This window comes from Hemicordylus capensis, chromosome 14 (assembly GCF_027244095.1).
Source record: "Hemicordylus capensis ecotype Gifberg chromosome 14, rHemCap1.1.pri, whole genome shotgun sequence".
Lineage (NCBI taxonomy): Eukaryota > Metazoa > Chordata > Lepidosauria > Squamata > Cordylidae > Hemicordylus > Hemicordylus capensis.
The window spans coordinates 15,888,854-15,910,975 of NC_069670.1; the positions used below are offsets into that span (position 1 = coordinate 15,888,854).

A 22,122-nucleotide genomic window follows, 5' to 3' on the forward strand; every position below is an offset into this window, starting at 1 on the left:
TTAGGGTTTGGGTTAGGGTTAGGGTTAGGGTTAGGGTTAGGGTTAGGGTTAGGGTTAGGGTTAGGGTTAGGGTTAGGGTTAGGGTTCATTTCAGGTTAGGGTCAGGGTCAGGGTCAGGGTCAGGGCTAGGGATAGGGTTAGAGACTGGCATTATTTGGCCATTTTCAAAAGAAGCCCCACATACAATGCACTGCAATAATCAAAACGGAAGGTTACCAGAGCATGGGTATCTCGCTAAACTATCTTTTGAGAGGAGAGCTTAACATGTGGTAGCAAACATAAATTGTCCACTTTGCTAATCAACATTTGCTTTGTTTTGCACTTGGATGAGTGACTATATTTGAGCAGGGTACGATATTTCCCTTAGGGGATGGCACCTTAGCTCAGTGGAAGAACATCTGCATGCCTCCATGCAGAAGTTTGTAGGTTCAATCCCTGGCAACATCTCTACGTAGGTCCGGGGTAGTCTCCTGCCTAAAACTATTATGGGTAATACTGTGTTAATTGGACCAGTGGTGGGACTCAGTATAAGACAGCTTCCTCTGTTCCTGTCTTCATCCATGTAATGTCTCAAGCAGTGCATCAGCCAAAGCAGATAGAAGTGCTCCAAGAAGCTACTGAGGCTTTATGATCTGGACCGATGAGCACCTCCAGCTTGCAAACCTGGCCCTTTAGGGGGGATGCCGCCCCATCAGGAATAGGATGGACATCATTCACCCCGACAGATTAACCCCCCAAAACAATATCTCCATCTTCTCTCTGAGTCTCAGTTTGTCCACAAAGAACTCATTAAAACCATCACAGCAGAAAAAAGTCTCCGAGGGTTGGTTCGAATGGGAAGGAGCCTGAATCAGACTCCTCACAACCCAGGACAGCTCTGTTGGACACAAACCCCCAGAAGCAATGCGGGCAGATCAGAATTGGGGTTTTGCCGCATACACTGCCTCCGCATAAACCTTCAAATGGGCTCTATGCTGTGTCCTGTCACATTCAAGACACATTCTCCTCCACTTCCACACCAATCACCTAACTTGCTGCTTCAGACCCCGCATTCTTCATATATGTTCAGCTCCTCCTACATTTCACTCAATTTCTATTTGGAAATGTGCTGTTATCCATCAAGCCTCATCTTCTGCCCCACTTAACCCCCAATGCACATTGTCGCAATGAGTCCCCATTTTCCCCACCTGGAAGTGGGATAGTGAATAGAGGTGGAGAAGTCCTCTCCTCAGCTTGTGTGCCCTTCCTCTCCACACTTGCCTCTGAGCCCTCCCACCTGTGGTTCTGTGTTCTCAGTCCAAAGCCCTCCCTGAGATCTGGAGACAGCCCCCACCACACGGTCATAAATTGGGCCGGGGGGTTTCAAGCAGACCAAGAGACTCGTGTTAGAGTGCAGCATGGATTTTATTGAAAAGGAGTGGAGGGAACAATTGTAGGAGATGAAGGTTGTGAAAATGATAGAGGCAAGCTCAAGAAGAGAGTGGGGCTCCGTCTTGGAAAGGAGACATTCAGGAAACAAAGCGGAAAGGGGGGCAAGAAAGGGGTAGCGGACGTTAATACAGGAGCTGGAGGCTGGGATGATGGTCCTGGAACCTCACAGCTCTTCTCACTCCGGGTCTAGATGCTCCGTCACAGAACTCGATGGTGGCTGTCCGTTCCTGGTCATTTCTGCTTTCATGGGGATCTTCTTTTCAGCATTAAGAGGTTTATACGCAGATGTTCCCACAGACGGTCCCACGGCGCCCCAGGAGAGCCCCCCTTCCAAAATATCCACCCCGCCTTCCAAGGGCTCCATTACCGAAGCCAGAACCCAGGCCACCATAGAGACCGGCTCCTACAATCCCGGAACCCCCAATGGCACAGGGAGTGTTGCCTCCCACGGAGACGGGCTCGCAGCTAGCGGACAGGATGGCTCCTGGGATGGTCACCACGGAGGCGGGAGGCTGGACCACGACCTCTGCTGGGGGGAGCTGGTTGATGCAAGAAGGGTAGACTCCGGCCAGAGTGCCCAGATTGCCAGAATTTTCGACGGCTCCGTAGCCATAGCCCAGACCTCCATAGCCAAGACCTCCATTGCCGTAGCCGAGACCTCCATAGCTGTAGCCGAGACCGCCGTATCCAAGACCACCGGAGCCTGCTGACCCAAAGCCAACAACAGGGCTGGAAGCGCAGGAGGGGACGGTACAGGCTGGTCCACAGTTGGCCATTATCTGCTGGAGGTAAAGCTGAAAGATAATAGCCTCAGTACAGTGAACTTTGTACTATCAGGAGTGCAGGAGATATTCTGGCAATCAAAATCATTGGCTGTAATTTCCTACTGTCCTTCAAGTCACCTATTTCCATCAATACCTCAAGTATAATAATAACAACAAGAACACCATAGGGACCACAGAAATCACCATCAGCCAATTACAAAAAGCAGCTTTACTGGGAACAGCCTATATTCTGCGACGATATCTATAACAACTGACAATAAAATTCAGCCATCCCAGGTCCTTGGGAAAGACTCGATGTCTAGATAAAATGAACCAGTCAATGAAACCTGTCTGACTGTGTGAATAAATAAATAATAATAATAAATAACAAAAAACCACACCTGCTTTTCAACAAATTTTTCATATAGAAAAATAATAGTACATAAATAAAGATGGCTGCCTCACAACTGGACAGTAAACCTAGATTTTCATTGTTTTATCTTTCACGTTATGTTGTGAATATATCTATGCATCTGAGAGACAGACTGCCCTCTCGTCATCTCTTCTGCCTTGTGGGCTTCACCCTGCTGCTGCACAGACTGTCTGATCCCTTGCTAAGGAGACATCTCTGGTGATCTGTCAGCAGGTGTGCTTTTCCACACATTTCCAAATGTGTGCACAGAACAACGCTTGCCAGGTTTGATCTCGAGGCAGCCAGAGTCCATGATCAGAACTCTCTCCCTCAGAGACCAGGGACGTCTGCCGTTCAAATACGACTCAGGCACAGATTCTTATACAGAGAAATTTTGCATCAACAGAGCACATTTTAGAGTGCCTGCTACAACATCTAACCACCTGCAAAATGCTCATGTCACTGGGATTTCAACCAATCTGTCCCAGTCCATGGTTGTGTTGCTCTATGATTCCACATCATATGATTCCTGATTCCACATGCCTCATAGGAGGGCTGGCTCTTTGACAGGTCTGTTCAAAGTGCCTCTTGACTTACCTACAGGAGTAGAGAACAAGAGAAGGAGAGCAGATCAGGTGAAGCTGATGGAAGATCTCAGGATGGGGAGGCCTTTTATACCATTTTCTCGGTGTCCCATGCTGGCCCCGTCAGCTTGGAGACACCAATTTGTGCCTGTGGTTTTAATTAGCAAGCAGCCCAGAGCCATTTGGGAACTGCATCATGCCCCCAAATTACTTTAATGACTCTCAAAGGAGAGGTAAAGTGTTAGCATTTTGACAGATTTGCACATTGTGGCTGGCACATTTCTGACACTTTGATCTTCTCCTTTGCATTCCTCAGCAAAAATGCATTTCCTTGTTTCCTTCTTCTGTGGCACTGACATCAAGAGGAGTTGGGGCCCTCTTCATTCTTCTCAAAAATGGCTGATCACAGGGGTTTGCATCCAGACTATGTAACTCAATGGTACTATTCAGGAGTTACTCAAAAGGACACCTTAATTTCCTTGGGATGTACGTTCACTAATTAATCAGTTTCAGTGAGTTCCAGTGAAATACCTGCCCTGTTTCATGCCGCAGATTCCATTTAGGATCATAAGAACATACAAAGATCTGACCTAAGGCCCATCTCCCAGTTTCACACAGTGGCCCACCAGATACCTTGACAAGCCACACAACCAGGAGATGAAGGCCTTCCTCCTCTCCTTCTGGCCTCCCATACTTGGAGGCCTTCTGCCTCTGAGCCTGGATGTAGCCTCTGGGCTTGAAGACAAGTAGCCTTCAATAAGCTTGTCCCCCGTGAATTTGCCAAATCCTGCCTTAAAGCCATCAAAGCTGGCAACTATCTCTACATCCCATGGCAGAGAGTTCCACAGATTTCAGTTTATATTTGTGCATTATCTGGAATATTCACAGGCCACTTTCAACCAACCAAAGTTCTTGAAGTGGTTTCCATAGGGAGAAGAGGGAGAAGATGGATCCCTCTCCCAAAGGGCTCTCAACCAAGGCAGCGTTGGATGTTGTAAAAATCCCCGTTGTACAGTGAGGAGGAAGGAGGGAGGAAGTCCCGCCCTGCCATATTACTCACCTGCATGCCTTCCTGCTCACGCTTACAGTGGGGCTTGTCTGAAGAGCGCAGAGCCCTACCCGTGATGGTGGGCACATCCATGAATGTGAGGGTGGATCGATCCAACCTCACCATCACAGCAGTGCCTATAATCACATAATCGCTTCCCTTTTCTGGCAAGCCCTTTCATAACCATGAGTGGCGTGGCGTGTGGATGATCGATGTAGCAGGGGTGGGACCCCCTCCCCCTTCATTCTGCTGTGGGGCTTTTGGCTCCAGTGGGGCTTTTGGATAACATCTGAAGGAAGTTTAAGTAACTCTCCAAACGACGTGCCGCAAGAGGACCTGAAGAAGGTTTCCTATCCGCAAGGGGATGACTATCTTAAAAAGAGACACAAGGGAAATAGCAGCGACAGCCACTGGTGGGATGATGTCCAGGGCTGGGTAAGGACTCTTGCTCTCCCCCTGTGCAGTACAAGAGAGCCGCCATTTTGAAAAGGCACCCCTTAACCGAGCTAGCAGGAATCCCTGACCTTTGCCTGAGGGGTAAAGGTCATATATCATTGATGTCCCATCTCCTCACTCTGCTTTGGAACCCAAAGAGTTCCCAATGTGGTTCCCAGAGCAAAAGCAGAGCCCCCAGGGCATGGGGCACACAGTCTAGAAAGTAACCCCAGGGATACAACCAGCAACAGCCAGTGGGAAGGAGGCTTTATTTGACTGAAGGGGGACAGTTTCTCTCCCTCTGCTCAGTACAAGAGAGCCGCCATTTTGAAAAGGAATATCATGGTGGGCTGAAGAGGGACAGTTGCTCTCCCCCTGCTCAGAACAAGAGAGCTGCCATTTTGAAAAGGGATATCATGCTAGGCTGAAAAGGGACAGTTGCTCTCCCCCTGCTCAGTACAAGAGAGTTGCCATTTTGAAAAGGGGATATTACTGCTAGGCTGAAGAGGGACAGCTCCTCTGCTCCTTTAACAGGTGTCTTTTTGGCCCTGTTGGCGAAGGGGAGTCCCAAGATGCCCGGATGATGGTTTCCTGTCCCAAACAGGCTTACAATCCAAAAAAGAATCCAAAAGAAACCGAAAAAAACCATGAGCAACAACCACTGGGAGGGACCCTCTGATGGGCTGTAGAGGGACTCAACCCAAACATTTATCCCAACGTTTCCAGCAAACCCTTTGAGGTTTTCCTCAAAGAACTCAAAATGGTTTTGAAGGGACCAAAATGAATGTGTGTGGCGTAGCTTCTCTTGAAAGAAGTAGAGGTGTTTTGCCTAAAACAAACCCTCTAAATTCAGCTCATCTTTTCCCAGCCTGTAGGCAGCGAAAATTTGGAGGAAATGTGTGAGATAATTCTCCAAGGGTTATCCTCAGTAAGGACCCTGAAATCCTCCTTTTTGACAATTCAGCTTCTTCTTGCCTGAAATTCTCTTCTGAATTTTACCTCAGAACCAGTTCAGTTCCAACCTCAGCATTATCTCTGACCTGTCCAGTCCCAGCAAGAAGACAAAAGATATCCTAAACTGCCCTGAGCTGCTGATGCAAGAACATCAAAGATTTTCATTCCCGCCCTCTGGGGATTCCCAATCCCTATTTCTCAACATCAAATAAACTGAAGTGAGTTCAAGTCAGCAGATTTAAAAAGAAGCGAGAGATAGAAAAAATAAATGTGTGGAGAGGTGCTGGATGATTAGCATTGCATTTAGACAACTTAATTCATCACCACAGCTATGCAGATGCACAGTAATTTTGGGACATGAAAGGAAACTTGTCAACAGCCAAGTCTAAGGTTAGCTAGAATGATGGAGCATCCGAACCACAAGAGAGGCGGGGGAACTGTATAAAAGCTCCACCTTCCCTCTGTCCTTCCATCAGCTTCATTCGACTCTCCTGTCTTCACTGCATCTTCTCAGAGAAGCCGGTAAGTCCGTTTTCTTGGTGGTGTTTGGATAGAGTCTCGTTGAGACAGAGCTTGGTGGATCTTCCACCTTGAGTCTTCTGTTCTTCAGAAAATGGAGTGGTTGACAGCTAGGCTAGGATTACTTTGCCACTGAATGCCAGGCATTGTGGAGCAAAACCGGGAAGGGGCTATTTCCTCCGTGCCTGACTTGTGGACTTCTCAACGCCACCTTGCTGGACCACGGCTGGAAACAGGAGGCTGAACTGGATGGGTTTTAGTCTGATCCAGCAGTTCTCTTGTGTTTCTTCTCAGAAGAATAATGGACACTGCCTTATATTGAGCCAGACCATTGGTCATTCCAGCTCAGGACTGAGGACTGAGTTAGACTGGCAGCAGCTCTCCAAGGTTTCTGGCATGGGTCTTTCCCAGACCCACCTGCAGATGCTTCCAGAGAACCTTCTGCATGCAAAGCAAATGCTCTGCCATGAAGTTTACATTGGCTGGCACCGGTTCTCATAGGTTTCAGGTGGGTATTTTCTCAGCCTCACCCGGTGGTGCTGCCAGGGATGGAAGCGTTCTGCATGCAAAGCAGCTGTTACACCACTGATCTACAGCCCCATCCTCTTGCTCAGGGCTGCTCAACTTGGGTCCTCCTGCAGATGTTGCCCTACAACTCCCATAATTCCTGGCTGTAGACCACTGTGGTTGGGCATTCTGGGAGCTATATTCCAAAAACAGTGGGAGGGCCAAAGTTGAGCAGCCCTGCCCAAGCTCTTCACTTGGTGGATATATATGAGAGGAGTGTGTAGTGGTCAGAGGCCTGAATATGAGCAAGGGTGGAATCCTTGCTTGTGAAGACAATGCCACCAGAATTTGGCCAATCTAGCTTTGAAATTCCACAGGGCTTTGGAGGTGGGAAAACCTTATTAATACATGCAAGCCAGAGGAAATGAAATGAAATGAAATTCTGAAAACCTCACCAGGTTTAACTGGTGGCATCTTGGCTCCTGCGATGGTCCGAGCACAGTAACAAGATCCACGACTGAGGTAGGGAATAAGAGTTCATTTCTGATGCCTTCTGTTCTGCCAATTTTCCAGACTCACCTCCATCTTACCAGCCATGGTTAACTGCGGATCAGCCTGCACCGTCCCATCCTGTGCTTCTACCCCAGTGGTCGGTTTCGGCTCTGCAGGGAATGGCTTAGGCTATGGCCTTGGTGGTCTTGGCTCTGGCTCTGGCTTTAGTGTTTTTGGCTCTGGCTCTCGCCTTAGTGTTATTGGCTCTGGCTATGGCCTTGGTGGTCTTGGCTCTGGCTCTGGCCTTGGCTACGGAGGTCTGGGCTCTGGCTATGGAGCCGTCGAAACTTCTAGCAACCTGGGCACCCTGACCGGAGTCTACCCTTCTTGCATCAACCAGCTCCCCCCAGCAGAGGTCGTGGTCCAGCCTCCCGCCTCCGTGGTGACCATCCCAGGAGCCATCCTGTCCGCTAGCTGCGAGCCCGTCTCCGTGGGAGGCATGACTCCCTGTGCCATTGGGGGTTCCGGGATTGTAGGATCCGGTCTCTATGGCGGCCTGGATTCTGGCTTCGGTAATGGAGTCCTTGGAAGTGGGGGTGGATATTTTAGAAGGGGGGCTTTCCTGGGGCGCCGTGGGAGCGCCTGTGGGAACATCTGCATATAAACCTCTTAATGCTGAAAAGAAGATCCCAATGAAAGCAGAAATGACCAGGAACGGACAGCCACCATCGAGTTCTGTGACGGAGCATCTAGACCCGGAGTGAGAAGAGCCATGAGGTTCCGGGACCATCCTCCCAGCCTCCAGCTCCTGTATTAACGTCCGCTACCCCTCTCTTGCCCCCCTTTCCGCTTTGTTTCCTGAATGTCTCCTTTCCAAGACGGAGCCCCACTCTCTTCTTGAGCTTGCCTGTATCATTTTCACAACCGTCATCTCCTACAATTGTTCCCTCCACTCCTTTTCAATAAAATCCATGCTGCACTCTAACACGACTCTCTTGGTCTGCTTGAACCCCCCCGGCCCAATCTATGAGCGTGTGGTGGGGGCTGTCTCCAGATCTCAGGGAGGGCTTTGGACTGAGAACACAGAACCACAGGTGGGAGGGCTCAGAGGCAAGTGTGGAGAGGAAGGGCACACAAGCTGAGGAGAGGACTTCTTCACCTCTATTCACTATCCCACTTCCAGGTGGAGAAATGGAGACTCATTGGGGTGATGTGTCCACCCCACGTGTGTGTGTGTGGGGAGGGGTGAATGTGTGTTGGGGGTTAAATGGGGCAAAAGATGGGGTAGCAGCTAGCTTGCCCCCTTCCCACAGAATGCCCCTGTAAAGATCTTTAGGTGGCAGAATTCCAGATTATACTGGTCACAGGGAGGGAGGGAGGGAGGGAGTCCCCCTGCATCAGAACTCCTCTGTCTGCAGTAAACAAAGTGAAAAATATTTCTGCACATGCCCAGCAACAACTTCACCCATAAGAGGTTTTCTTTAAGGTTTATTTCCCTTTGCAGGGAAACAACTCTGCACATGTTCAGAGGCACTCAGTCTCAGGTGACAAGACGACAGGTTTATAAGCAGAAGGCGGCATCTCTAAACTCCAGGGAGAAGATGAACAAAACCACTTCAAAATGAATGCTGATGCGGGAAACCACCTTTTCTTGACTTTGTTCCTTCTTACGGCAGCAAATAGCCTGGATCCGTGGGTTTTAATTAAGCAGAAGCTCTCGCGTTAGCCCAAACTGGCTACTGTTCCTGTTCCTCAGAAGACTGAGTTCACTCAAATCCTCAGGTCAGGGCAGTTTTTAAATTAATTAAAACAGAATTACAATGCTAAACAATATAGATCCAGACACAAACAGCAAAACAAATTGCAGGCAGGAGTCTCTCCTAACCCTACCTAGAGATGCTGCCAGGGACTGAACCTGGAATTCCCAGCATGCAAAGCAGATGCTCTTCCACTGAGCTATGGCTCCACACCCCATGAAAGCCTGCTTGACTGCTAGGAGGGCCCAACGGGAGATAGTACCAAGAGTTGCACTGGGTTATGCCCTTATAAAAGCCGATTAAATTGATACCCCTGAAGGGTCATGAGCTGTTATTTGGCATGGCTGTGGTGGGAGGTGGGGAGTGGGGAGTGGTGGCAGAGACCCACACATGATGCAACAGAACACCATACTGCTACCCCACTGGTGGAACCACAGTGAAATGTCCATAATCATCAGTGTTATTTGACCAGTGGGGGACGTCTCATTTCACCTGTGGACTGTTGGAAGTCTAAAATCTTTGCCCGTTGCATGTCTGCCTCCAATACAACTCCAAAGGGGACCTGGGACTTTCTGGGGAAGAGAAGATATCAGCTAGCAACAATAGTGTCATCTTCTCCCAGTGCAAATGGGTGTCTCATTCCAAGCACTCCCAAGAGATCCCCAGCTATAAGGAGACCACCTTCTAACCAATGGTCCCACTGATGAAACATCACCCCCTTGGTCTGGGCTGTCCGCCAGCAACCTGCCTAGCCAAGAGATGGTTATCTTTGGAAGCTGTAACACTTTACTGGCTGCTTGCTTTGTTTCCCCTCTCCTCACTGTGAATGGTCACTAACTTCTCCTGTCTCTGCTGCTTACCCTGTGAAGGTCTGTATCCTTTTTCTCTCCCCCAGAGAGAGCTGGTTTTGTTAAAAAGGCAGGTGGCACCCACTCCCCAGTATGGAACTCATTCTAGTAAGCCACAACACATTATCATGAAATTTATTCTCAGAACCACATTTCTACAAAAGTGATTGCAGAAAGAGTGAGTGTGTGTGTGTGTGTGTGTGTGTGTGTGTGTGTGTGTGTGTGTGTAGAGTCATGGTGGAGAGGTGGAGATGAATCTGAAACACAATATTGCATTATTGTGACTTGTAGGTATCACAGAGCAAAAAGGAAGTATTACATTCTGAGTGGTGTTCTTGACAGTTTCGGAAGAAAGCTAAGGTTCCCTTGGCAAGTATTCTGTTTCCCAGAATAGCCAACCTTCAGGAAACCCACAAGAAGGGTGTTGAAGACAGTAGCGATCCCTTGCTATTTGCCCATTCCCTACACAGCAACTTCTGCTCAGAGGTAGACTACCCCTGTGGCAGGAGGTTTCATTTATCTGCCACAGGTATCCATTCCTATACTCCCCCTCCATAGAAAAGTCTCGCTCTGTTGGTCTTACCTGCTGCTCCTCTGAGAAGAAGTCGAGAGGGAGAGTTTGTCAGGGGAAGCTGTAGAGAGCTCTCTCATTTTTGTTGATTCATCATAACACCAGTTAACTTTATTGTGCAGCCTGCCAGGAACATAATCAACATCTCATGCTACAACTTAATACCTCATGGGTGTATCCAGCCCTCTTTTCCTCTTCATCTCCATGATCTCTTTTACTCTTACTGTTTCCTGGAATGATTTAGATATTCATCAAACACAAGGCTGCACAATTTTGGCATGCCCGCTCTTTGTTGGACTACAACTCCCATCATTCCTGATGATTGGCCACTGTGGTGTGGATGATGGCTGTTGTAGTCCAACAAGCACTGGAGGGCATATAATGCCCCCCATGTTCAGTGGCAGTCCAAGACCTTTGCTGCAGCATTCCCGGTAACCGGGATTTCCAAATGTTCTGGCCTACAGCTGCCATCATTCCCAGCCCAAGCACACTGCCCCTGGGAATGATGGGAGTTGTAGTCCACAGCATCGGGGAGTCCTTGGTACAGGGAACACTGCTAGTCATCCATCCAATGCAGAAAAGGTGAACCCTGCTCAGCAGAGAGGACAATTCATGCTCATTTCTAGGGATCTGCGAATCGATTTGGGTACAAAACGATTTGTACCCGAATCTACCTGTTTGTGGTGATTTGTGGACAAAACAAATTGCCCCTGTGCTAGCTGGCCAGATTTGGGTTAAAAACACCACCCAGATTTCGGACCCGAAAGATTTGTCGATTCAGACCTCCATTTTGTGGCGATCCCTCTTGCTGTCTCCATTTTGTGTCTGGTAATTCTTTTTTAAAATCCCACCCTCCCAAGCTTCAGATTGGTGACTTACAGTGTGCAACAACCGCCTGGCGATTCCCCCCCTGATTTCAGATTGGCTCATTTCCATTCAAATCTTGTGTTGCCAGGGGTGACTGACCCCATATTGGCTAGGGGAAGAGTCAAAGAAGGGACAAGGGTTTGAAGGAGGGGTTTGAAAATGTATTTAAGGAGGCAGGCAGCCACCATTCTGCCTTTCGGACTCATGGAAGAAGAGAGAGAGAGAAAGAGAGAGCCAGAGGAGCTGGGCTTGGCTTTGCCTGCCTGCTGCCTGGAGTGGATTCGATGCTTTTAGTTCCTGCTTTTCAGATTGAGGAAAAGAGAAGAGAATTTTTTTTCCACCCCCTTGCTGCTGCTGAGAGAATCACTGCCTGCGCCTGCTGTCTGTGCAAATCGATTCGGGTGCAAACTGATGTGTACCTGAATCTATCTGTTTTGGGAAGTTTGTGGAGAAAACAAATAACCTCTGTACTAGCTGGCCAAATTGGGTGATTCAATTTGAGTACAAATTGAATTGAAAAAACCGATCCTACTCATTACCACAAGGACTGCTATGGTTCACCTGAAGCAGGGCACAAAATGGCATCCCCCTCATATATGCATCCTCTTCCCCTTTTCTTTCATAGGAACATAGGAAGCTGCTTTATACTGAGTCAGACGACTGGTCCATCTAGCTCAGTAAATCCATCTTGCTCATTATTGCCTAAACAGACTGTCCCTATCTTGAGGATTATACAAAACAAACAAACAAACAAACAAACAAAACCCCAAATAGAAACTCATAATCAAGAAATATGGATAAATTGGATCCTATGATACCACAATTTATTCAGTTATAAACATTAAATAATGTCACTATCAGGATACTGATCCCAATCACAAATAAAATACCTATCAAATAGATGCACTCAAAAGCCATATATAAATACATAAACAAAGTTTCTTTGAAATAAAGTGCCACCAAGTGTTGAAAGATATTTGAATGCTATCACAGAACCTTCACGGAAACCTTCTTGCTCGTTGAGAAACCATAGGGAAAGTGGCTATGCCTTCCTGCCCTGGATGGTGTGCTTCCTGGAAGCATCTGATTGGCCACTGTGGAAAGGAAGATGCTAGACAAGAAACGGAGCTTTGATTCAAAGATGGAGCTTTGGCTTTGATTCAAAGATGGAGCTTTGGCTTGATTCAAAGGATCTTCATATGCTCCCCATAAAGCAGGGCTACACAACTTTGGCCATCCTGCCATTGTTGGAAGACAATTCCCATGATTCCCTTCCACAGTGGCCACTTGACTCCCTTAAGACAGTCACAACCCCTTCTGCTTCTGTGGGGGTAAAGTGTGCCATCAAATCAATTTCGACTCCTGGCATCCACAAAGCCCTGTGGTTTTCTTTGGAAGAATACAGGAGGGTTTTACCATTGCCTCCTCCTGCGCAGTATGAGATGATGCCTTGCAGCATTTATCTATATTGCTGCTGCCCAATATAGGAGCAGCAGGGATTCCAAACGGCAACCTTCTGCTTGTTACTCAAGCATGTCCCTGCTGCCCCACTTAAGGTGGCTGGTGTCTAAAACCTTCACCGTGCTCAGGGAACACAAGGGCACCAGGAATATACTGCAACATTTGTTGTGGGTCCGTGTGTGTGTGTGTGTGTGTGTGTGTGTGTAGTGTGAGAATGAGAATTTGGTTTATTCCTCTGCAGGTATTTACTCATCTCTGGAATTTCTGGCTTGATGATTCATTCTCTTATTTGCATCTCAAAGACACCACATTTTGTGTGCCCTGAAGTTTTACCCTGTACAAATATTTGCTGTTCAGATGCTTTGTTGTTGTCAAGCTAATTTTAAAAGATCAGAGCCCAGATTAAGAGAAGTAATGCTCTTAATTACCATACAAGCTAGAAACTGGTCCTACCCTCAACCTTGAACGGATCGCACTGATTTCCAAAAACAGCCCATCAGCAGCCCTGGATGATGACTATACAGACAACAAGACCCAGAGGGGGGAAATGACACTATTGCAGCCCAATCATTCTCTCTGACAGCTTAGCAGTCAATGGCATCTTTTTGCTAATGGCCCCTAGTTCTTTCAGGTCAGGAGTAGGTGGTGGGGCTGTGCCATGATGAGAGAGCAACCTTCTGTTGCCCACAGAAGGTCCCAGTTTCAATTTCCAGGTATGACTGGGAAAGACTCCTGCCTGAAACTTTGGTGAAATCACTACCAATCAATATAGAAAATCCAGAGCTAGATGGACCAATGATCCAGCTAGCTCAGCTTTCAGTAAAAGACAGATTCTCATAAGGGGATGGGGCTGTAGCTCAGTGAAAGAGAATCTGATTTGCATGCAGAAGGTCCTAGGTTCAGTTCCTGCTGTCTCCTGGTAGGACTGGGAAAGACTCCTGGAGAAGACACTACTAGTCAGATTAGATAATGCTGAGCTAGAATGATCCATCCAGCTCAGCCTTCAGTAGAAGACAAATTCTCATGAGGGGGTGGGGCTGTAGATCAGTGAAAGAGAATCTGCTTTGCATGCAGAAGTTCCCCAGTTCAATCCCTGGCAGCTCCCCCCCTGCTAAGCAGAAGAGAGATGCCATTTTAAGAACGTGCCCCCTGGCCTACTGGGGATTCTCATACTGGGTGTCAGAAGAAGACCTGAAGATGGAGCTCTGTCCCAAAGACCTCCTAATCTGAAGAGAAACTCAAGGGAAACACCAAGAATATCCACTGAGGGCAAGGATGCCAGACTGGGCTGAAGAGGGACAGTTGCTCTCCCCCTTACTAAGCGGAAGAGACTTACCCCCTCATTTATTTATTTATTTTAATTATTTAATATTTATTTTTAAGCATCTCTTGCTTTTAACCATGGGGATTGGGGAAATACTCACCTCCTTTAGTTGAGGGGTATGACTAGGAGCCCAGATGCGCAGAAACCCATTTTCTTTGGGGGCAGATAATTGCACCTGGAGCGAAATAAAGTGATGAATGAGGTACTGCAAGCTGGGACAGAAGGCCTGATGGGATAATGCACCCTTTGGGGTCCGAGCCCATTTCTTGTTTCTGTGCAGGTTGACCATTTGGGAGGCAGGAAACCCAAATGCTTGACACCCAGCAGGAAGTGGAAAACATCAAAGCGTCAGCTTGGCCACAAATTGCTTGTCTCCTCACACCATTGAGCACTGCTGACTTCATGATCTGCCTGTTAAGAATTAGGCTATTCTGCTAACAACCTGCATTAAGGATTCTGTCCTCTATTACACCCACATCCTCGGAGCATCAAAGCTACCTTGCATGTATCCCCTTGAGGAGCTTAGAATCTTTTACCCAGGTGGCTGTCTAAGCCCAAGGGGACCACCTCCCATATGATATCGCTGTTCCCATCTGGCAGCAGTCACAGTTCCTTCATTAAAATAAATAAATTTAAATTCCGACTTCATATTGTGCAACTCTTTGATTTCCCTACCGAGGACTGTCACATGAGACTAAAGCTCCGTTAGCACATCGGCCTGGAAGGCACACAGGAAGATGATTTTCTTCAGACATCTGCTCAAGTGTGTTAATAACAGGGTGGGAGGTGCATTTGTTTCAAGGGTGAAGCGAAACCCAGCCAAATAGAGCCCACTTAGCTTTAATTTATCAGGAAAGAGATGGAGACTTTAACCAATAGTGGCAGAGGGATGAGGATGGAGCTCAGTGTGGGTTTTAAGGGTCAAAGTTCAGTGGAAGCATGTCTGCTTTTTATGCAGGATGTCACATTTTCAATTCCTGACATCTCCACGTCAATACTTTATAGAAGAATGATCGTAGCTCGGTGGGAAACCATCCACTTTAGATGCAGGCATTTCCAGGTCAATCCCCAACATCTCCAGGTCAATACAATTCAGGTTGAAAGCACACCGCTCAGTGGTAGAACATCTGCTTTGCATGCAAGAGGCCCCAGATTCCATCCCTGGCACTCAGCATTTCCAGGTAGGACTGGGAAAGATGCCTGCCTGAAACCTTGGAGAGCTGCTACCAGTCAGTGTAGACCAGGTCTGCTCCACTCTGACCGTCCTTTAGACGTTAGCCTTCAACTCCCAGAATCCCTTCATATTGGTCATTGTGGCTGGGGTTTATGGGAGTTGTAGTCCAAGCACACCTGGAGGGCCGAAGCTGATCAACCCTCGTGTAGACAATACTGAGTGAGGTGGACCAATGACTTAACTCAGTATAAGGCTGCTTCCTGTGCACCTGTCCTATTCATTTGGGGGGATGGGGCCAAAGTTTAGTGGGAGAGCTTCTAGTTTGTATGTAGAAGGCGCTGGGTTCACAGTAGGGATGTGCAAACGTGTTCAACATCAAAGCAGTTCATGACGTCAAAACATGTTCAACGTCGACCCCGGACCAGACCACCACCCCAGCCCACTTGCGTACTGGCCCAGTCCGATTCGAACCAAATCAGACCAGCTGGTTCCATGCACACCCTTAGTTCACAGGTCTGACCATTAATGGCAGCTTCCTGTGTTCCTATTTTCTTCTTCTCTTTTAGAATACCTTTCATTTCTTTTCTTTGGTTTTTAGAAAGAAAGAAATATCTACTGCCATCACCACCCAAATATAATCTGGTGCCCCTTAATGAACTGGGTACCTCCAAATGGATCCAGAAATCTAATGTTCCAATACCTGAATCCTCCTGAAATGTATAAACCTATATGGGAAAAACAAAGAGAGGCCTGAAGTGGTTTTTTAAAATATGAAGACTGGCTAAACGTTTATATGGAATTTATCTGTATCCCACACAAAGTCCAATAGGGCCGCCCACCAAAAAAAGAGAAAACCGCCTTCTGTGACTGGTGCTCCTCAACAACTGTCCAGAAGGCCTTGCCTTATGTTCTGTTGCTATGGAAACAGCTGCATAGTAGGTCCTTGTCATGATCAAAACTGGAACCATTCCTTTTGCGAACCACCACCACCCCTTGGAAACAGCTTCACCCATTCCATATTTACTTAGAGGGAAATCTGTATTTAGTAGGGCTTACTTCCAAGACGGCATTCCAAAATGTATAGCGTTAAGGAACATTCCGGGAAGAAGGAAGGCAATCTGGGTGTTTCCACTTCATTAGCTGATGCCAGCATAATTTTGTTTTTTGCTCTGAAATCTTTGGGGTAATTAGAGTAATCTTGGATGTGATGAAACCAGCCGATTTTGATAATTAAGATCATGAGTGCAAAAGGGTGTCTCTCAGCCATTAAGGACACCGTGAGCAGAGTATAAAAGCCTCCGTCTCTCCACAATCAACCATCAACTTATCTCGTGCCTTCTCTTGCCTTCCTACTCCTTTGAGGAACAGGTAAGCTTGGCTTGTTCAAGCCGTTTCATTTATACTTCCTGAAATATCACTTTACTGAGACGGTTAGCCTTGTGAGATGGATGCTTGCATTTCCATCTTGTGCTATGGGGTTCTTGGATTCATCGCCCAATATATTTCTGGGGGTGTTTGAGTCTTCGGATGGTCCAGATGTTGGCTGAGAAGCTAAACATTCTCCTCACATTTGGGCTTCTTTGGGTGTATCTACCTTACACACTTTAAATTAGTTTGTTATCCTCTCTCCCCCATGAAACCTAAGGGATTTTTGTTGTCTGAGAAGGGGCTAGGGACCTCGAATGGAATCCAAACAACATTTCCCAGGATTCCTTGGAGGAAGCCATGACAGTTGACACTGCTATGAAATTATTATCATGCTTTTGGAGTGGTGGAGAGGGCTGCTCTCAAGGGGTGAATAATATCTGGGCTTAATCCCGGAAGACCAAACTTGGTGAAGCAGAACATAGGAAGCTGCCTTCTACTGAGCCAGACCTTTGATCCATCTAGCTGATTGGCAGTGGCTCTCTCAGGTTCCAGGCAGGAGTCTTTCCCAGCCCTACCTGGAGATGCTGCCTGGGACCTTCTGCATGTGAAGTGGGTTCTCTGCCATGGAGAGATCTTCAGAAGTCTACAGCTTGAATACATTTTGGATGCACAGAATCTGTGGTTGGGCATTCTGGGAGCTATAGTCCAAAAACAGTGGGAGGGCCAAAGTTGAGCAGCCCTGCCCAAGCTCTTCACTTGGTGCATATATATGAGAGGAGTGTGTAGTGGTCAGAGGCCTGAATATGAGCAAGGGTGGAATCCTTGCTTGTGAAGACAATGCCACCAGAATTTGGCCAATCCAGATTGGAAATTCCACAGGGCTTTGGAGGTGGGGAAACCCTCTTATTACATGCAAGCCAGAGGAAATGAAGTGAAATGAAATTCTGAAAACCTCACCAGGTTTCACTGGTGGCATCTTGGCTCCTGTGATGGTCCGAGCAAAGTAACAAGATCCACGACTGAGTATCTTGAGTAAGAGTTCAGTTCTGATGCCTTCTGTTCTGCCAATCTTACAGACTCACCTCCAGCTTTCCAGCCATGGTTTTTAACTGCGGACCAGCCTGCACCGTCCCATCCTGTGCTTCTACCCCAGTGGTCAGTTTCGACTCTGCAAGGAATGGCTAAGGCTATGGCCTTAGTGGTCTTGGCTATGGCTATGGCCTTGGTGGCCTTGGCTATGGAGGTCTGGGCTCTGGCTATGGAGCCGTCGAAACTTCTGGCAACCTGGGCACCCTGGCCGGAGTCATCCCTTCCCCCTTCAACCAGATCCCCCCAGCAGAGGTCGTGATCCAGCCTCCCCCCTTCTTGGTGACCATCCCAGGAGCCATCCTGTCCGCTAGCTGCGAACCCGTCTCCGTGGGAGGCATCACTCCCTGTGCCATTGGTGGTTCCGGGATTGTAGGATCCGGTCTCTATGGGGGTCTGGGTTATGGTTATAGAACCCTTGGAAGGAGGAGTGGATATTTTGGAAAGAGGTCTCTCCTGGGGCGCCGTGGAAGCGTCTGTGGGAATGTGTGCATATAAACCTATTAGAGCCAAGAAGAATTTCCACATGACCATAGGAATGACCAGGAATGGGCAGCCATGACCTAGAACCATAACTGACGTCAACCCCCTAGATTCAGTCATGCTAAGAGTCTGCTCTCCCATCCAGCGTCAACAGTAGTTTCCCATTCTCAGCATGTCTGAAACTCAGGACCCAAGTTTTCTTGACTCTATTTTCCTGTCGCCCTCCGAGTCCCTCCAACATTTTCATCTCTCTGTGCTAATTTCGCTCTCTCATCTCCATTAAGATGTAGGCTTCTCTCTCGGGGAAAGAGCCTCTGCGTTTGATGTCTGTACATGAATCTGGAAAGATTTGCCGGCCTCGGACTTGAAGGAGAGCCCTTGGTTTCTTTCCTCTTTGCTTGTTCTAGAAGATACTAAATGAGGAAGCTGTTCAATTTCTGCACGACTCCTGCTCTTTTTTGCTATTACTGTCAAGTGTACTGCTGTTTTTCATGCCTATTAAAGCATTTTCTGCATCTCAACTCCAGTGTCTATGAATTTGGTTTCTTCACGTTCCTGTATGTTGTACAGCAGTAAAATGGTTAGGGCCAAGTCCAGAGGCCAGGTCCAGAGGCCTGGTGGGGTGAAAGATCCTAGGAACACAGAAAGTTGCTTGATGCTGAGTCAGGACCCTGGTCCACCTCGCTCAGTATTATCTGCTCTGACTGGCAGCAGCTTGTCAAGGTTTCAGGCAGGAGTCTTTCCTGGCCCTACCTGGAGATGCCTCCTGGGACAGAGCCTGAACTCCTGAATGCAAAGCAGATGCTCCAACCCTGAGCTACAGCCCCATCCTCTAAGCATCAGGAATGAGTGATTGCTGTTGATGTATCTCCCATAGCTAAACAACACAGGAGTCCTCACCACTTCTTGGCATTTTGGCTAAGATCACATGTGAACTGAGGGATGTGGCTTAGCTTATTAGGAACATAGGAAGCTGCCATATACTGAGTCGGACTATTGGTCAATTTAGCTCTGTATTGTCTTCACAGACTGGCAGCGGCCTCTCCAAGGTTGCAGGCAGGAATCTCTCTCAGCCCTATCTTGGAGATGCTGCCAGGGAGGGAACTTGGAACCTAGATACTCTTCCCAGAGCGGCTCCATCCCCTAAGGGGGGAATCTCTTACAGTGCTCACACTTCTAGTCTCCCTTTCATATGCAACCAGGGTGGACCCTGCTGATCTAAGGGGCCCAGTCATACTTGCTACCACCGGACCAGCTCTCCGCTCCTCCCAGCTTGGGTGCCGGCTCCTTTTGGGCTACGACATCAATCATCCCCTTTGTGACTGAGGATGATGAGATTTGTAGTCCAGCAACATTGGGGAGCCCCAATTTGAGAACCTTTGGCATAGAGAAAGACTCAAGGGGTTACTATCTCAGTATTACTATCAGTTTTTATTACAGCCATTGGCCAACCAAGAGATAAAAATCAGAATAACAAATATAACTGATATGCACAAATAGTGGCTAATAATTACACACAATGCAACAGTATAGAAGCAGGGTTACTATCTCCCCATCTCTTGCATACAGAGCTTTAGACTATAGCCTTCCTCCCTCAAACACCCGAGATTTCCTCCCTGCTCTACTTAAGCAAGCAGTTCATTACAATCAGATAGATTAGCTACAGAACAATCTTACAATATCCTAGAAAACACAACTTCCCGCACCATAAGGTTTCTCGGATGGATGGATGGATGGATGGATTGCTGTCAAGTTGGTGTCGACACTTAGCGACCACATCGAGAGATTCTCTCTAGGATAATCTGTCTTCCACTTGGCCTTGAAGGTCTCTCAGTGGTTCATTCACTGTTGTCCTCATTGACGAGTCCATCCACCTGTCTGCTGATCGTCCTCTTCTTCTCTTTCCTCCAATGTTCCCCATCATGATGGACTTCTCGATGGGGCTGGGTCTTTGCATAATGTGACCCAAGTATGATCGTTTGAGCCTGGTCATTTGTGCCTAGAGTGAAAATTCTGGATGGATTTGTTCTCTGATCCATTTGTTTCCTTTCCTGGCTGCCCATGGTTTCCCTATCTGTAGCCTTATCTACTGGCTAGCTACTGTTAACTAGGGATGTGCACGAATCAATTTTTTTCATTTCAATTTGGAATCACCCCTGATTTGTTTGGGGTCTGAATCTGACCACCCAAATCGCCCCGGATTCCATTTGTACCCGAATTTTCCTAATCTGCTTCTGAATCTTAATTGATTGGCTAGCTACTGTTAATTGCTGATGGGTTTTAACCCATTGCCTGCATTGTGAGGGAAAGCAGGCTTAATATTGAATAACTAGAGCTTGGCATGAAATTAATCTTCTCGACCGGGAAGATTCAATGACAAGGGAGTCATCGATCTATAAGAACACTGATTATAAAATTGGCGGTATAAGAAAACGTGTCCCTACTAGACTAGTATTGGTTTGCATTTGAATGGGAGACTACACATAAGACATTCCCCTTAGGAGATGGGGCCGCTCTGGGAAGAACACCTCCATGCTTGCAGGCAGACAATCTCAAGGTCCCTCTGTGCCATCTCTAGTTAGGCCTGCAAGATACTTTTGCCTGTGACCTTGGAGAAGATGCTGCCCATCTACGTAGACAATACTGAGCTAGATGGACCCATGGTCTGACTTGGTCTAAGGCAACTCCTTATGGTCCTAGAACACAGGCACATAGGAAGCTGCCTCAAACTGAGTCAGACCCTTGGTCATCAAGTTCAGTATTGTCAGCACTGGCTGGCAGCAGCTTTTGCAGGCAGGAGTCTCTCCTAACCCTACCTAGAGATGCTGCCAGGGACTGAACCTGGAATTCCCAGCATGCAAAGCAGACACTCTTCCACTGAGCTATAGCCCCAAACCCCATGAAAGCTTGCTTGACTACTAGGAGGGCCCAACAGGAGATAATACCAAGAGTTGCACTGGGTTATGCCCTTATAAAAGCTGTTAAATTGATACCCCTGAAGGGTCATGAGCTGTTAATTGGCATGGGGAGTGGTGGCAGAGACCCACACATGATGCAACAGGACTATATCACCCCTGAGTATTGGCCACTGTGGAAAACCATTGGTCCATCTAACTCAGTATTGTCTACACTGATTTGCAGCAGCACTCCAAGATTAGAGACAAGAAACTTTCCCAGCCCTACTTGGAGATGCCAGAGCTTGAATCTGGGACTTTCTGCATGCCAACATTCGGATGTTCTTGGAACCTTCTGCTCTTCCCAGAGCGGCTCCATCCCGAAGGGAATTTCTTAAAAGTGCTCAGATATGGTCTCCCATTCAAATGCAAGCAGAGGAGATCCTGCTCAGCTAATGGGACAAGTCATGCTTGCTACCACAAGATCAGCTCTCCTCCCATTAGGGGGATGGAGAGGTGGGGTTATGGCTCCCCAACTGTGGCGGCTATTTCAGTGGTGGTGGGGCAGAGATAGTTTAGTAGAGGGGAAGCGGAAACAGAAACTTAATAACAGTTTCCCCTTCCAGCTGCCTTGTCAGTTCTTTGAACTTGGGGAGCAGTGCCAACTGCCCACAGAATCTCACCTTGTTCTTTTGCAATGCCAGTCCAGTCCAAAATAAAACAGAAATTATTTATGATCTGATAATGGATGAGGGATACAATCTGGTGTCTGTTACAGAAACCTGGTTGAGGGAGGCTAGTGGCTCAATTTGGTCCCAGCTTCTCCCTCCAGGATACTATTAAAAAGTCTGGGAGCCAGTGTAGCAGTTAGTGTTAGTGTTAGTGTTAGTGTTAGTGTTAGTGTTAGTGTTAGTGTTAGTGTTAGGGTCAGGGTCAGGGTCAGGGTCAGGGTCAGGGTCAGGGTCAGGGTCAGAATCAGCTTCAAGGTCAGTATCAGGGTTAGGGTTAGGGTTAGGGTTAGGGTTAGGGTTACGGTTCATATCAGGTTAGGGTCAGAGTCAGGGTCAGGGTCAGGGTCAGGGTTATGGTTAGGGTTAGCGTTAGGGTTAGAGACTGGCATTATTTGGCCATTTTCAAAGGGAG

General features: G+C 47.6%; 1 protein-coding gene across 1 annotated transcript; it reads right to left on the bottom strand.

Moving 5' to 3' along the window:
* Positions 1 to 1,706: 1,706 nt before the first annotated feature.
* On the bottom strand, positions 1,707 to 10,363 carry LOC128337294 (shematrin-like protein 2). The gene is made up of 2 exons (XM_053278096.1): positions 10,335 to 10,363; positions 1,707 to 2,225 (listed from the first exon to the last, which is right to left on the bottom strand). The coding sequence occupies exon 2, from the start codon at positions 2,205 to 2,207 to the stop codon at positions 1,707 to 1,709; it is 501 nt and encodes a 166-aa protein (XP_053134071.1). The 5' UTR covers positions 2,208 to 2,225; positions 10,335 to 10,363.
* Between the last annotated feature and the right edge of the window lie 11,759 nt (positions 10,364 to 22,122).